Consider the following 16,148-nt stretch of genomic DNA (forward strand, 5'->3'; position numbering starts at 1 on the left):
TAAAAAAGGATAAAACCCAGACATAAATAAAATGGATGAATCTCAATACAAACAAACAACAAACAAAACAAGAGAACTATTATACAAAGTGAAAGAAGCCAGACATACAGTGAATACTGTATGAGTAGATTTTATATAACTCATACAACAGGCAAAACTAATCTGCGCTGACAAAATGTGATTACTCCTGGGGTAAGAGTATGCTATCAGCAGGAGGTCTCTAGAAACCCTCAGAGTGATAGGAACTTTCTCTACTGTGATATAAGTAGTAATCAGACAAGGATAAACACATATAAATAGTCATCCAAGTATAAATAGATATATGCATAAATAATAGTTATCAAGATGTACACTTAAGATCTGTATATTTCACTATATTATACCTCAATAAATAACTATTACAATTACACATGAAGACAATTTTGATTCAGTTAAATATATTAATATGCTTAAAAAAAACAAGGTACATTAAATCAGAATATTAAGGGTGACTAATTCTGGGATTACAACTTATTTATATTTCTTTACCTTTCTGTATTTTCCATATTCTCCACATGAATTTTATATGACTTTTATGATCGGGGGAAAAACTCCACAAAACTTTATTTTGAAACTTCTGCCATGCTTGTAAAAGAAAATTCAGTCATACTTGTAACTATCATAAAGTCATGCAATGTACAAAAAGACAATAAATCCTTGCTTCCTCCAATAAATTACCTATAAATTAGAAATACTTATGTTCATTCATATATTCAGACAAATCAAGAAAAACACTTAATTCTGCCTGGTGAAGGAATGAGAAAGTCAACTGAGAAGTTGACACTATAAACTTTGGGTTGACTTTAAAATGTGGTCCTGCCTTCAACAAATACAGAGCTCTAATGACTCAATAAAAACTAATTTCTGAAAACTGTGGGGGTTTTTTAATGTCTTGCTTTACATTCCCCTCATGAATCTGATTTATCTAAATTCCATGCAAAGTGCACAAAGTGAATTGTAATTACACTGAAAACGCTATGAATTTCAGAAACTTTTCCCATATGCATAAATAATAATGAACAAAATCAAAGAAGACATACAAACCTCTGATTGTACATGCCCCGAAAGTTGTAATTAGCTCTATAATTTGGGAATGGCTTTGGATCTAAGGGCCTGTAGATGGCAGGCTCTCCCCTTTTCATAGCAAGCCCATTCAGTTCCACAGTTGGAGTTATGCTGCCTGTTTTAAAAAAATATATATATCTATTAAAGGCACAGAAGTAAAATATTCCACAATAAAATGTATAATCTAAACCTTTAATACATTTAATTACCATGGAAGAAGATGAGAGTAGATAACCCCACTGCATGAATTTTAAACAAAGTAAAAAAACAAGACAACAGTTTCTAGTGAAATCTCTGGGTGTTTTACAATATTTTCTGTACATCAGTGTATAAAAAATTCTACTGTATAGTCATACTACTTAAAACAAGGTAAACATGAGATTCTTAGATTGCTCAGTTTGGATATTAAGTATTAAACTTCAACATTACTTACCCCAGAAAGCTTTGCATTGTATTCAATCATTAAAAATATCAACTGTGGATTTTTATTTACACTTTGGTAATCAAGTAACAAATAGAGCAGAATATTACTATAATAAATAAGCAATGAATATAAGGTTATCAATAATTCTTAAACTTTATCTGACAAAAAACATTTTTGGAGATTTTTTTTCTATAACCAACAAGACAAAGTAAATATAAGTGATGCTCTGTGGATGACATTTCCTAGAACTAAAATGTCTTCTATTCCTAGGAAATACAAAAAGATACGTACAAGTAGTGCTATCAATGCAAAAAACTAGAAACAGCCTTAAAAACCCATCAAATGGCATCATTTACATAAACATCCATAGCATAAAATACTAAGCAGCTATAAAAAGTATCTGAACCTTTGCATTTGCTTTTTTTTTTAATTTTAATTTAACAATATACCTTGGAGTTTATACTTTAGAAGAACAGAATATACTGTTAAATGAAAATAAGCACAGTACCAATTAGTATATATTATCTGTTATCGAAGAAAGATGAAAATACAAATATATATTTGCTTATTTTTTAAAGGGATAAAGTCAAAGCTCAAAGAAAAAATACATACTTATATAAAGAGAAGGCACAACAGAAAAGGGGAAGAATAAAAACTGGATTTCTTTGAATGTATACTATTTATAGACTTTATAAAAATAAAATTATTTAAAAATTCCATCAAAGTGGGGAGGAAGCAATCCCTAAAATCAAAAGAAAAATGAAACTGAATCAAGCTGTAAATTGAGTTGATGAATTAAACAGAGAAAATTTGTAAAAAGACTTCAAATACTATAAAATAAATAATGAGATCCACCTTATAGAAAAAAGAAAATCAAAGAAGTTTCAAACTGTCTTCAATAATCATACTGCCAATAAAATGATTTTTAACTAGTAATATACTGTTATTTAATTCAAACAAAATTAAATCATAATGGGGAGCAAAAACCTCTTTAAAAAAAAGAAAACAATGCAATTAAGCTAATAGTAAAATCAAATTGGTGGCCTTAGTTGTACAAAGAGTAATTATTTCAAATGACTTTAAATGATGGTAAAATATTATATTTCTAGAGAAAAAGAAACATGCAAAAAAATCAGGAAATTATCATATATCTATAAATAGATATAAAACAATGAAAAAAGTAATTACATTTATGTTAGAAACCATGATTTATAGCTCTATCCACTTAAGAGGACTAAAATCAATCCACTAACAATGAAGACAGCCAATATCATTTGTTTAGTTTATAACACTTCCCAATTTAAAAAAAAAAACTTTAGAGAAATCATTGGTTCCGGATCTGTTCATAATACTTAGAAATATAAAGGGAACGACTCAAGGATTTATTTGCCTCTACTGAATAAACTATACTCAGAACAAGCATATGATGAAGGAAAATCTCTTTATCTATTAGCTAAAAGAATTCCAGCTTATAAATGTAGAAGGAGTGAGTCCCACCAAAATCACCAGTTTTCATCTCCAGATAAAATAATGGATCTTCTAAGCAATGAGCAGGCTGCTACAACAATTAGATCAAATGTTAATGGGAAACTGGATAATGGATGAACCTGGCTAACAATAAAAGAATCACCTGATCAACCTTAAAAATCACAAAATAGGAGACCACAAGAAATTGTCTTCTGAGGTAATGCAATACTTATAGACAAAATTACCTATAAAGCAGTCTTGGCAAAAAAAAAAAAAAAAAAAAAAAAAAACTGAATCTACATAGTCTCTTAAGTCATTCATTTACAGGAAATACAAGAATTCGGTGAGGTAGGGCACCCCTGAGTTCAAGCTTCAGTATCACCAAAAAAAAAAAGACTAAAGAGACATCATAGACTAAATGCAATAAATGAACCTTGTTTCAATCTTCATTTAAATAAGCCAATTATTTAAAAAATGAGACTATATGGAAATCTGAACTCTGGACTTTAATGTTAAAAAAATGTTGTTTTGCTTCCTTGATAATGATGTTAATAATTTTTAAGAGTTCCTATCTTAAGGCCAGGGATGTAGCTGAGTTGGTAGAGTGCTTGCCTTGCATGCACAAGGCCCTGGGTTCTAATCCCCAACAGTATCAAAAAAAAAAAAAACAAATTAAAAAGTATTTAGGATGAAGTAATATGGCTGAAATTTGCTTCAAACAGCCCAGGGAGGAAAGAGATGAGAAGTAAGATTGGCTGCCATGAATTGATAATTGTTGAACCTAGTAATTGGTACAGGGGACATTCACATCTTGTTTTCTCTACTTTTGTAAGTTTTTAAAATTCCATAATAAAAAAAAACTTAAATATAAAATTATGTCAACCTATCTTAAGCACCAACATAGGTCATTTAGCAAAACGCGTACATACGTTAAATAAATATCTATTTGTTTCCAGTTAGAGGCTATTATGTATAAAGCTATCTTGAACATTTTTGCATAAGTCTTTTTCAGTTCCCAAGGATAACAACCTAACAGTTGATCTGCTAGGTCACAGAGTGGGTTTATATTAACTTTATTAGAAACAGCCTGACAGTTTTCCAAAGTTTCCTTTAAAAATTACATTTTAAATTTCATGAAGATTGTGTTAATAATTGACATGTTAATCATTCAAGATTTATGTCACCTTGAATTCTATTTTGCAAATCACAAATAGGATAAAATTCAAATGGAGGCAGAAAAAGCTTAAAACACCTCATCTTTAAGTAAGGCAATAAATAAGAAATCTAATGTGTTTGAAAATCACCAGTTGGTGGGGATATTGGGCGGGGGGGGGGGGGGGGGGGGGGAATCACCAGTGAAATAATAAGAATGCATGGGTGGGACACACACCATGAATTGGATTTTAAAATAATTGGAAGAGTATTGTGTTCATGTGAGATTAAGTGGATAATACCAATTTTTCATTTGAAAATACAACTATAGTATTTTTTTACAGCAATGTTAAAAACTGGTCTTTATGAAAGAAAAGTAAATGAAAAGCAGAAAGCTCAAACTATATTGAAAAGGCTTCACCTCTCAAGGCACAGTCTCCCTACTTCCTTCATACAGATTAAGCCCCCCACCCAAATGCATATCTTCTTTACCTCCCCAGGAATGCTTACACAGAAAAATATCCACAGTACCACTTCAAATTACAAGATGCCCCCAGGGAATGCTAAGCACTCTTGTTTTCAGTGTGAGAGAAGTGGACCCAGTTACATAATGATAACTATCACATAGGGCGATGGACTATATTTTCAGTAAGCAGTGCTGGATTAACTGAATGCCTGTATATTGAAAAGAAAAAGAAAAATCCCAAGCTCTACCTAACATCTCACATAAAACTTGATTCCTGACAGATTGTAGACTGAATTAGAAAGACAAAATGATAGTTCCTAAAAATAAAGTGATGTTATCTTCATAACCTTATGGGAGACAAGAAGTATACCAAAAAAGGCACTAACCATAAAAGAAAAGACTACAAAATTGGTCTTCATTATGTACCATACAATTCAATGGAAAGTGTCTGATTATATATATATGTATAGATATATAGATATATAGATATATAGATATATAGATATATAGATATAGACAAAGGATATGAATCCAAATCAAAAAAATAGAAAAAAATTTTAAAAGATAATGCAGTTATTTTTTAATGGGAAAAAATTATTCCAACTGGCACTTTAAACAGAGACTATCCAAACACCACAGACACCATCAACAAGTACATGGTGTTTCATTAGGCATCTTCACTAGTTACTATGAAAATTCAAATTAAAACCACAGTGAATTACTATTAAATCCCCTAGCATAATAGCCAAAATTTTTTGAAACCTAAAGATATCAAACTATTCATAAGAATGCAGAAAACTCTCCAATACTGCTGGTAGAAAATAAATTGATAGTGTTTAACATTATTTATTAATACTGAACACGTGCATAACCTATTGGAATACAACAATTCCAAATACATACATCCTCAACAAAAATGTATAACAATATTCATGGGGCTGGAATTGTAGCTCAGTGGTAGAGTGCTTGCCTAGCACGGGTGAGGTACTGGGTTCGACTCTCAGCACCACATAAAAAATAAAGGTTAAATTCTTTAAAAAGGAAAGAAAAAGAAAAAAGAATGTTCATGGCAGCGTGGGATGTTCATGGCTATTATTTCTAATAGCTCCAATTGGAAATAATTCAAATAACTATCGAAAGTACAATGAATAAGTAAATTATGGCATATTCATACAAAGGAATACTATATATCAATAAAATACTACACTGTTAAACACAATACGAATGAATCTCACAAATACAAATGATGAAAAACAAGTTATCACAGAAGACTCGAGTGTATGCTTCCAATAAGCAGGAACAACTAATCTGACAGGTATCAGAAGAACGGCTTCCTTTGGAGTTGTTTAATGCACTAAAGGTGGCTTCTTATCTGGGAGCTAGTAAAGCCTGTAGTGAGATGTTCACAGTATAAAACTTCATCAGGCTTTACAAATGTAACCTGTACACTTACCTGTATGTGACTGTATACTTTATTTTAGAAGTTTATCCAAAATAATCTATTCCTTTTCTCAGTTTACTATGATATTCAACAATGGAAACATCTCCAATGGGCTTTCAGACTCTCTTGTTTGCTTCTCTGACTCTTGGTAGGTTACTTCCTGCTATAATCCTCTAAATGTCGACTTCACTCACAGCTCAATACACAACTACTCCTGCTTTACATTATGTGCCTTGAACAGTTCATTCTGTTCTATTCAAAGTGCTACTCCCAGCACCCTTCCAGAGTGGGGGCATATTGGACTCAATGTATATGAGTTTCTCTCTCTCCACCCATTAAACTATGGCAATGATTTCCTAACTGATCACCTTGATTTTACTACCTTCCACCTTCCATTCACATGTCAAACTGAATGTCTTAAAATGCTCTTTTTAAATCCATCATCCACTTTCTCATAAACATTAATTCCCCCAAACTACAGAGAAAATTCAATCTTGAAAAGCTGGTATTCGAGTCCATCACAATCCACTCCCTATCTACACCTCCAATCTTTTTTCTTACTAGTCACTTGTCAACTCACTCTAATTAAAAACTAGCTACCAGAAAGAAAAAAAACGTTTGTTTTTTTTTTTTTAACCAAACCATTGTCCAGACTCCTGCCTTTCTTCATTTTCTCAGTCTAGAATATTCTTTCCTCTCCTTCTCAACATGGCTACTTTATTCAAGACCCATATCTTATTTCAGTCCATGTTTATCATTCCCTACAATATTGACTGCCATTACTATTCACATGGCACTTAATCACCAATGTTATGGTTTAGATATGATATGTCCCCAAAAAACTCATGTCTGAAGCAATGCAAGAAAGCTCAGATGTGAAATCCCCTGACGGGGATTAACTGGATGGTAACTATAGGCAGGAAATGTGTGGCTGGAGGACTGGAAGAGGTGGGTCATTGGGGGCATACCTTTGGGGGTATATATTTTGTCTATGACAAGAGGATCCCCCGCCCCTGCTTTTGGTGCCATGTCCTGAGTCACTTTCCTCTGCCACATGATAATCCACTGTGATGGAATATCATATTCCACCATGATATTCTGCCTCACCTTGGCCCCCCAAAGAATGGAGTCAGTCATCTATGGACTTAGACCTCTGAAGCCTTCAGCCCCCAAATACAGTTTTCGTCCTCTAATTGTTCTTGTCAGGTCTTTTGGTTACAACAGTAAAAAAGCTGACTAAAACAACTACCATCAAGTTATGCATTTAGGTATGAGACTATAAGATATTCACAGAAAAGGATAATATTTTATACCTTTTAGATATGAAAAGCAAGTGCTTAATAAAGAGTGGTAATAGTATGGTACTAATGACCAACCAGTAATTTGAAGACATCTTTTTTTTTTTTTTGACATATCAAAAAATGTTTATTGCAGCACTTCTCACATTAACTGTGACAAAGCATTATCCTAAGAGTCTGTCAATCTCTGAACAAGTGAAGAAAATATGTATATATACACAGTAGAATACTATTCAGCTATGTAACAAGAAGATAAAAGCCAAATCTTATCATTTGTGACAATATTGATGGATAAGTACCACATGATCTTACTTGTATGTAGACTCTAAAAAAGTGCATCTCAGAAAATTAGAATTAAGAGTGATCACCAGAGTTTGGGGTAATTAGGATAGATCAAACAGAGTTTGGGAAGGTATTGGTTAATACATACTTACAATTAGAAGAAATAAATTTGAGAGATCTATGGACCATCAAGGTGACTACAATTAATGATAATACATTTATTGTTGATTGATGATTATTTATTTATTTATGGTACTGAGGCTTGAACCCAGGGTGCTTCACCACTGAGCAATATCCCTGGCAATATCAATATTTATTTATTTATTTAGAAACAGAGTCTCACTAAGTTTCTTAGGGTTACTGAGGCTGGCCTTCTCCTTTCTCAGCCTTGAAGACATCTTTAAAAATTAAAAAAGTAGACAGTCATTTGTCGACTTCAAATTGAACACAATAGGTTTCTTCTTTATTATAGTAATACTTTGGCTTGTGTAAATTAATTGCCATTAATAAAAACTATAAACAACTGAACAGGAGCAAAAGGTCTAGTAAGAGGACAGCCATGGGAACTCTGGATAGAGCAGTCCTTGAAACAGCAGACTTATTCCTACCTGCACTAGGTAGGAATAAGTCTGCATGTGAAAGAAATAGTGTCTATGTGATTTAATTATGAGTACAAGCTTGGAGATTATAATTAAAATAAAGTAGAGAGTCATCACTGGCAGGCTAAATGTCATTTTTGTTTTTTACTCCATCACAAAAATGCTTAAGGTAATATTAATATTGATCAGAAGATAAGAACTTATATTAATAAGTTAACAAATGAATGATATAAATGGATATACAAATGATACTAAACTTATAGGAATTTTATTAACTTGATGCACGATGTTCAATACAGATTTGCCTCTTCCCAAAAATAAGTGGACACATAATGCTGTTGGTATTTACACAATCAAAACAACTTTTTAAAATTATCCTTGGGATCTTAAAACTAGAATGGTCATTTACTCAGCATTTTATACACAAGTGGTTTTGAGATTTATGGGTTTCTGAATAAACATCATATAATGTTAAAAACTGAATAACAACCATTTCTAAAATTTTACATCAACAAAGTATTTCACAAGATGCTCACGATTAATTTTATAATTGTATTAAACTAAAATAAAGAATAACTTCATTGTTAAAAATGCATATCATACATTTGAAAAGAGAAACTGATCATTTCTATTCTCATTTTAGAAAAACACTCAAATTTTCTAGACTTTGCATGCAAATATTTTCACCAACATTGAAAACATAAATAAGGTACCTTAAGAGTATCCACTAAAGCAAATTTTTAGAATAACTGTAATCATTTTCCTCATCTTCTCACCTTCAGTTATTATTCAGCTGTACTGTGCATACACACTACTATTAATATGTGCAACAAGCCTCCTATATTAAAAAAAAAAAAAACAGAGAACACCATATATGCCACATGACACAACAGAAGAAAACAAGTGAGTACCATACCTGGGTTGTTATTAACATTACTTTTGGGAGGTTTCTGTACTGGTTTGGGAAGTGTAGATTCAGTCAAAGCTTTATTAGCAACAGCTTGTTGGGCCTTCTTTATACTGCTCCCTTCGGATTCCCATGTCTGCTCCCCAAGACTCAGCTGTACTGAGAACATCTTAGAAAATATAAACAGACAAAGAAAACATGAAAATTTTTTCAGGAAATAAAATGGGTTGTCTGAGTGAAACATACATACCACAGAATCAGAATTTTAGTGGTATAAGTGACCTCAGGGATCAATGCAACAAAAATCTTATTTTATCTAGTAAAATAATTTTAAGAGGTTGTATCAAATTGTTTTAATGTAGCTCAAAGGTTAACAGCAGCTCTAAAAGTGTACATTTTGAGTAGAAAAAATCAGATAGCAAACCCTTCCCTAAATAGAATCATATTATTAATGTCTCAAATAGTCCCCAGAAAAGTACAAGAAGTACAAATAAAAGAAACTGTCATAGAAGCCAAAAGGTCCTGTCACTATAAGGGATTTATTAAAAAGTAATAACTTAAATGTTATCCTTAGCACAACGTAGTCAATAAATTAGGCAGCCCTATAAATACTTCACCACCAAGAAATTCAATCCCCACAATGAACATTTAACCAGTCAGCATATTCTGTCCATTTTAACCTCATGAATATTTCTCAAATCTTCCTCTTCTTTCTGCCAATGACACCTCACTAGATCCAGCCTTTCATCATCTGTAGCTTAGACAATAATTTTCAAACTGCTGCTAAAACTACCTTTCTGAAATTCAAACCCAATTGTATTATTTCAACCAACACCAGGTTAAAAACCTTCAACCAAAGCTAGGAGTGGTGGCTGAAACAGGAGGATGGTTTGAGTTTGAGACCAGCCTGGGCAACATAGCAAGACCCTGTCTCCAAAAAAAAAAAAAATTCAATTGTTATCATTTTAGCTTGACACAAAAGTTCTACTGTCTATTCTTATTTCACATACATTCTTTCCCTTCTACATTCCACATTCCATTCACACCATTATTTCCATATGAGCTCAAAACCATACTGTTCACCTTTAAAATTTAGGATCGAGTTAAACAATACATACAAAATCAGTTTGAACTCACAGACTGCTTATTACTTTGCAGTGTTAATGCAAAAGTATTTATATTACAAAAATAAAATGTATCTTTGCAGCAAGATCATGTAGAAAATATCTTAACCAAGTTATTAAAGTTAACATCAATAATCATACAAATTGACATCATGTGCCTCCTGATAAAATCCGATGAGAAATACACATCAACAATTACATACTCTTCTTGGCCGACAAATCTAATCTTAATGAAACCATCAGATCTAGATTATGGGATAGCCAATAAGACAACTGGCCTAGACTCCAAAAATGTTGTAAAAGAAAAAGAAAAGGGGTGGGGGGCGGGGGCAGTTATCAATTAAAGGACACTTAAGAGACATGAAAGACATGATAAAATACAATGCAAGATCCTTGAATAGATTTGTAGTGGGAATTTTAAAGAGGAGGGAAAAAAAGGACATATAGAGGACAGCTGGAGAAATTCGACTATGAAAGATGCTGTAGTTTAAATGTGTGCTTCCCAAGTTTATGTGTTGAAAATTTAATCTCCAAATGTTAAAAGAGGCAGAGCCTTTAAGAGAAGATTAGATCACAAAGGGTTTGCCCTCATGAAAGGATTATTTATTACCACAGAAATGGGTTCTTACAGGAAGAGTAGGTTTGTTAGAAAAGAAATGCAGGCCCCATTGGCACTCTCTTGCCATTTAGCCTCCTACCAGGGAATAATGAAGCAAGAAGGCGCTCAAAGAATGCAGCCTCTTAATTTCAGCTTCCCTGCCTCTAGAACTATGAGCCAAAGGAACTTCTTTTCTTTATAAAAATTACCCAGTCTCTGGATTTCTATTATAGCAGCAGCAAACAGACTAACACAGACTATTACACAACATGACTAGTAAATGTTGGTTCATGAGTGATAGAGGATGGTTATGCAGAAAAATATCTTTAGTCTTAAATTAAGAAAGAAATGTACAAGTATTGTTTTTTTTTTAAAGGGAAGTTTCATGATGGCAGAAATTTACTGTCAAATTGTATAGGAAAAATAAAGATCTATACAGAAGAACCAGGAAATGAAGTAATATGACAAATATACTGATTAGTAAAAGTGAAAGATACATAAGTCTTATTGTACTATTCTTTTTCTTTTTTTTTTTTTTTTTTTTTTTTTTGTGAGGTGGGGGATACTGGGGATTGAACTCAGGGGCACTCAACCACTGAGCCACATCCCCAGCACTATTTTGTATTTTATTTAGAGACAGAATCTCACTGAGTTGCTCAGTGCCTTGCTTTTGCTGAGGCAGGCTTTGAACTCTTGATCCTCCTGCCTTGGCCTCCCAAGCCACTGGGATTATAGGCATGTGCCATTGCACCCAGCTTGTACTATTCTTTTAGTATTCTGTTTTTCAAAACAATTGAAAAATCACCATTTGTAATTCAAAATATATACACATCTGTTAAAAATGATTAAATTTTCATATATTCTGATACAGTTTAAAATTTATACTTAAAATATATATTTAATACATTTACCTGATTTTAAAATTATTTTTCTTTTTTTTGAATATTTACTTTTTAATTTTAGGTGGACACAACATCTCTATTTTATTTTCATATGGTGCTGAGAATCGAACCCAGTGCCTCACTCATGCTAGGCGAGCGTGCCACCACTTGAGCCACATCTCCAGCCCCAAAATTATTTTTCAATGAGCTCTTTTTATTTCAAATTTTGAAATTTAATGAAGAAAGTTTAAAGGTTTTACATTAGATATATATAATATATATCTCATAATTAAAAACAGAAATAAGTATGTAAATATTAGACCTTAAAATTCCTGATGGTATCAGGAAAGCATGTTAAATTTATTCTGGCCAAGTGTGGTGGCACAGGCATATAATCCCAGCAACTCTGGAGACTGACACAGGGGCATTGCAAAATTGAGGTCACTTAGCAACTTAGTAAGACCTGTCTCAAAATAAAAAATAAAAGGGCTAGAAATGTACCTCAATGATAAAGCACTGTTGGGTTCAAGCCCCAGTACTGTGGGGAAAAAAAATATATTCTGCATCTCTCCAAACATGACCTCTTTATAAGTAATAATCACATAAATTTAACTGCCCACTACATATTTCTACTAACTTAGGAGGAAAAAGTCAAATAAAACATCATCTCCTCCATGCCACATTCCCCCATCAGTTTATACTCCAGGATAATCTGTCCATTATTATCCCAACAATTCCAGGTAAAACCTTAACAGCTTCTTTGATTATCTTTTCCTATTGGATCCAGAGATTCAAGAAATCTGTCAGGCGACTGATTATCTACGGAGGTAACAGAACAGATTTCAGTTAACCACACACAACAAGGAATATAGTCTATTATAGACTGTATACCCCAAAATTCATGTTAAAGTCCTAATATTCAATAAGATAATATTTGGGAAGTGAGATCTTTGGAGATAATTATGTTTAGATAAGGTCAAGAGGATGGGTCTCCGTGACAAGATTAGTTTGCAAAAAAGAAAGAAATCCAAATCTCTCTTTCTCCATTATGTGTGGATGCAGCAAGAAGAAAGAATCTGTAAGCCAGGAAAAGAGTCCTTAACCAGGCAGTAAATTAGGTGGCACCCAAATCATGGTACTTGACATGCATGAATGTAAATGACTTTGTTTTCCACAAAATGGATCCCATTAATATTGCTTAAATTTATAACTATCTTTCATTTAAGAATATGCCAATTATTGTAGTACACACTATTTTTAAAAAAGAGATATAAGGAACTGGGGATGTGACTCAGTGGTAGAGCACTTGCCTAGCATGTGCAAGTTCCTGGGTTCAATCTCTACCACCACAACCCCCCACCAAAAAAAAAAAAAAAAGAGCTACAGCCAAAAGGAGTGGTCTATGACAAAAGGCAACTGAAGCAATAGGCATAGATTAGCAAAAAGAAGATTCTCAAGTCTTAGAAAAACCCAAAAGGAATCCTGAGACTGCCTAGAAATAAAAAGTCTACAAGACCCACTCCCCCTACACACACACACACACACACACACACACACACATACCACAATCCACTTTCACCACAATTCTGTTCAGCCACCAGGCACAGTGGTGTACATCTGAAATGCCAGAGACTCAGGAGGATAACGCAGGAAGATCACAAGTTCGAGGCCAACCTGTACAACTTAGCAAGAAAGACCCTGTCTCAAAAAATAAAAAGGACTGGGATGTCGCTCAGTAGTAGAACGCCCCTTGGTTAATCCCCAGTACTGGGGAGAAAACATTCTGTTCAAACTTTGAAGTCTTGGCAGTGAACTATAAAGTTTATAAGCTGCTCAAAAAATTTCAGTATATTCCTAAAAAATTGTAGGAAAATCAGATTCCTCCAGAATTTTGCAAGGTAGCCTAGTCTTCCTTTACCACACACAGAGGGTAGAAACGGGGGACAGTAAAAGAACAATCCAGCTCATTTCTCTTGGGGTAATACCATCAAAGCTCTGGACTAAAACCTAAATATGCATGAGCCTTCAGGAGGAATAGAGCTAATTCTAATTATTTTAGCTAAAATACCACAGTCAGTGGTGTTTCAACACCACAGTGTTTCTACTTCTGCTGAAATGAACTCACTATAAGGATAAATAGTGCTCCTCAGACAAAATGTGAGTTCACAGAACTCTTTGAGAGTCAGAACTCTTTCAATGAATGCTTACAAATGCGTCTTTTCTCTAGACTATAACAAGATTTAGGCCAAGATCATCAAAGCAAATATTAAATAGTGACTATTCCTTTGAAAAGAAATACATCAATCTTATTCTTTAATGTACATGCTGAATTCTTCTAACATCCTATTTCACAGATTTCTATTGTTCATGAACACATATAAATTACTTTTCCACTTTATAATGTTTTCACTTTTGAGCTTCAGAGCAATGTCAGAAAACTTTAACAAGGGAAAACTATTTTGAAATAAACAACAATACACTGGAAATTCCACTCTTTTCAAAGTTACAGAAAAAAAGAATCTTTAGTTCCTTTTTGTTTTTTGCTTTTCAGAAAAGCTGACTATTGTTATCCACACCTTGAATTTAGTTTTTCATTCATTGTATTCATTCACTCATTCAATAACTACTTACTGTCTTCTATATGCACCATTACAGGCAGTGAGAACACAGCAGTAAGCAATCAAAATTAAAGCTCTGCCCTCATACAGTTTATAATTGGGGAAGACAAAACAATAAAATATCTGAAGTGGTTAAGTGTTACTGAGAAAAAGAGAACATGTGTGACAGAGACTAGGAATTCAGTTCCAGATATACTCAGCTTGACTTATTAGACACTCAAGTAGCAATGATTAATAGGCAATTATATATGCAATTCTAGAGTGCAGGGGAGAGCTCTGGCTGAAGACATAAATTTGAATACTGATAGCATGTAGATGTTATTTAAAGTTATAAGACTGTATGAAATCATCAAGGGAGTCCAGTCAAGGGAGTAAGAAGAGGTCCAAGATCTGAACTCTGGGATTCCACAACATTAAAAGGTCTAAGAGACAGAGGGGTGGGGGGAATCAAAGGAAATTTTTAAAGTGTGGCCAGTTAGACAATAGGAAAAAACAGCACAGTGTCTTGGAAGCTAACAAAAGAAACATCTCAATAAGGAATTAAATATATTTCACCTATATCAAATATAGGCAACAGATCAAGTAGCACAGGACTGACAATTGTTGAGAAATTTAAAGAGGATATTACTGGTGACCTTCATTAGACCAGTTTTAAACAGTGGGAATGGTGGGAACAAAATCATGCCTACAGAGGAATTCAAAACAACTAATGTGGACAACTCCTTTTAGGAGTTTTGCTATAAAGAACAGGAGAATTAGGTTATAAATGGAGGAGGAAGTGGAGCCAGGAGATCTTTTTAAGATTGAAACAAATGAATAGGCTATCTGTATGCCAATGGGAATGATTCACTAGCAGGGGAAATTGACAGCACAAAAGCAAGCAGGGGTCAAGAGAAAAGGGCAGGGGAAGTGAACCTGGAGTAATGGGCTTGTGGTCTAGTACACAAATGGAAGGCTTGGCTTCTACAGGCCATTCTTCCATTATTCAGAAAAGAAGGCAAAGTTCAGATTTGAGGTTGGGATTCTGCCCAGCAAGTACCCGTCAACAAGACAGACAAGACAGCTAAGGACATTTATATACAAATCATTCAGAATTTTAAGTTGAGCAAGGACCTAACTAAGAAATAAGGGAAGTGGGGCTGGGGCTATAGCTTAGTGGCAGAGTGCTTGTCTAGCACATGTGAGGTACTGGGTTCAATCCTTAGCACCATAAAAAAATAAATAAAATAAAGGCATTCTGTCCATCTACAACTACAAAAAGAAACAATGGAAGTGAGGAACAGTAAAAAGCTGGTAGAATCAATAGATTGGTCATATGGAAGGACTGTTGAAATCAAATTACAAATCAAATTACATCATTGTTTAATGATGTAGAAAGTTATGAGGTTCATGTCAGCAAGAGATGAGTTCCGGAAACCAAAATTATGGAGGATTTGGGGGTCACTGGTAGTGACAAGGTCAAGAGTGAAATTACAGAAATGAGTAGCTGAAGGAAAGTAGAAAACAAGATAAATGGAAAGTTCCAGGAACTGAAAGGTCAGTATGCTGGAACAATTATCTAGTTAGATGTCAAAATCACTAAAAATTAGCCAGATATGGGAGTACACACCTGTAATCCCAGTGACTCAGGAAGCTGAGGCAGAAAGGCTACAAGTTCAAAGCGACCCTCAACAACTTGGTGAGACCCTCAGTGACTTAGCAAGACTCTGTCTCAAAATAAAAAATAAAAAGGACTGGGGATGTAGCTCAACGGTAAACTCCCCTGGGTTCAATCCTCAGTACAAAAA

General features: G+C 33.6%; 1 protein-coding gene across 14 annotated transcripts in view; it reads right to left on the reverse strand.

Moving 5' to 3' along the window:
• The window catches only part of Stau2 (staufen double-stranded RNA binding protein 2), a 311,629-nt gene that overhangs the window by 259,160 nt on the left and 36,321 nt on the right, over positions 1–16,148 (reverse strand). For 13 of the 14 annotated variants that reach the window (XM_076835703.1, XM_076835702.1, XM_076835711.1 and 10 more), the window contains 2 exons: positions 9,150–9,309; positions 1,084–1,219 (listed from right to left, as the gene is read on the reverse strand). In XM_076835703.1, coding sequence (XP_076691818.1) covers positions 1,084–1,219; positions 9,150–9,309 — 296 coding nt within the window. Of the gene's footprint in view, positions 1–528; positions 614–1,083; positions 1,220–9,149; positions 9,310–16,148 lie in introns of those variants that run through there. The other variant, XM_076835712.1, reaches the window with a different exon arrangement.

Source organism: Callospermophilus lateralis, chromosome 16, assembly GCF_048772815.1.
Source record: "Callospermophilus lateralis isolate mCalLat2 chromosome 16, mCalLat2.hap1, whole genome shotgun sequence".
NCBI classification, from domain to species: Eukaryota; Metazoa; Chordata; class Mammalia; order Rodentia; family Sciuridae; genus Callospermophilus; species Callospermophilus lateralis.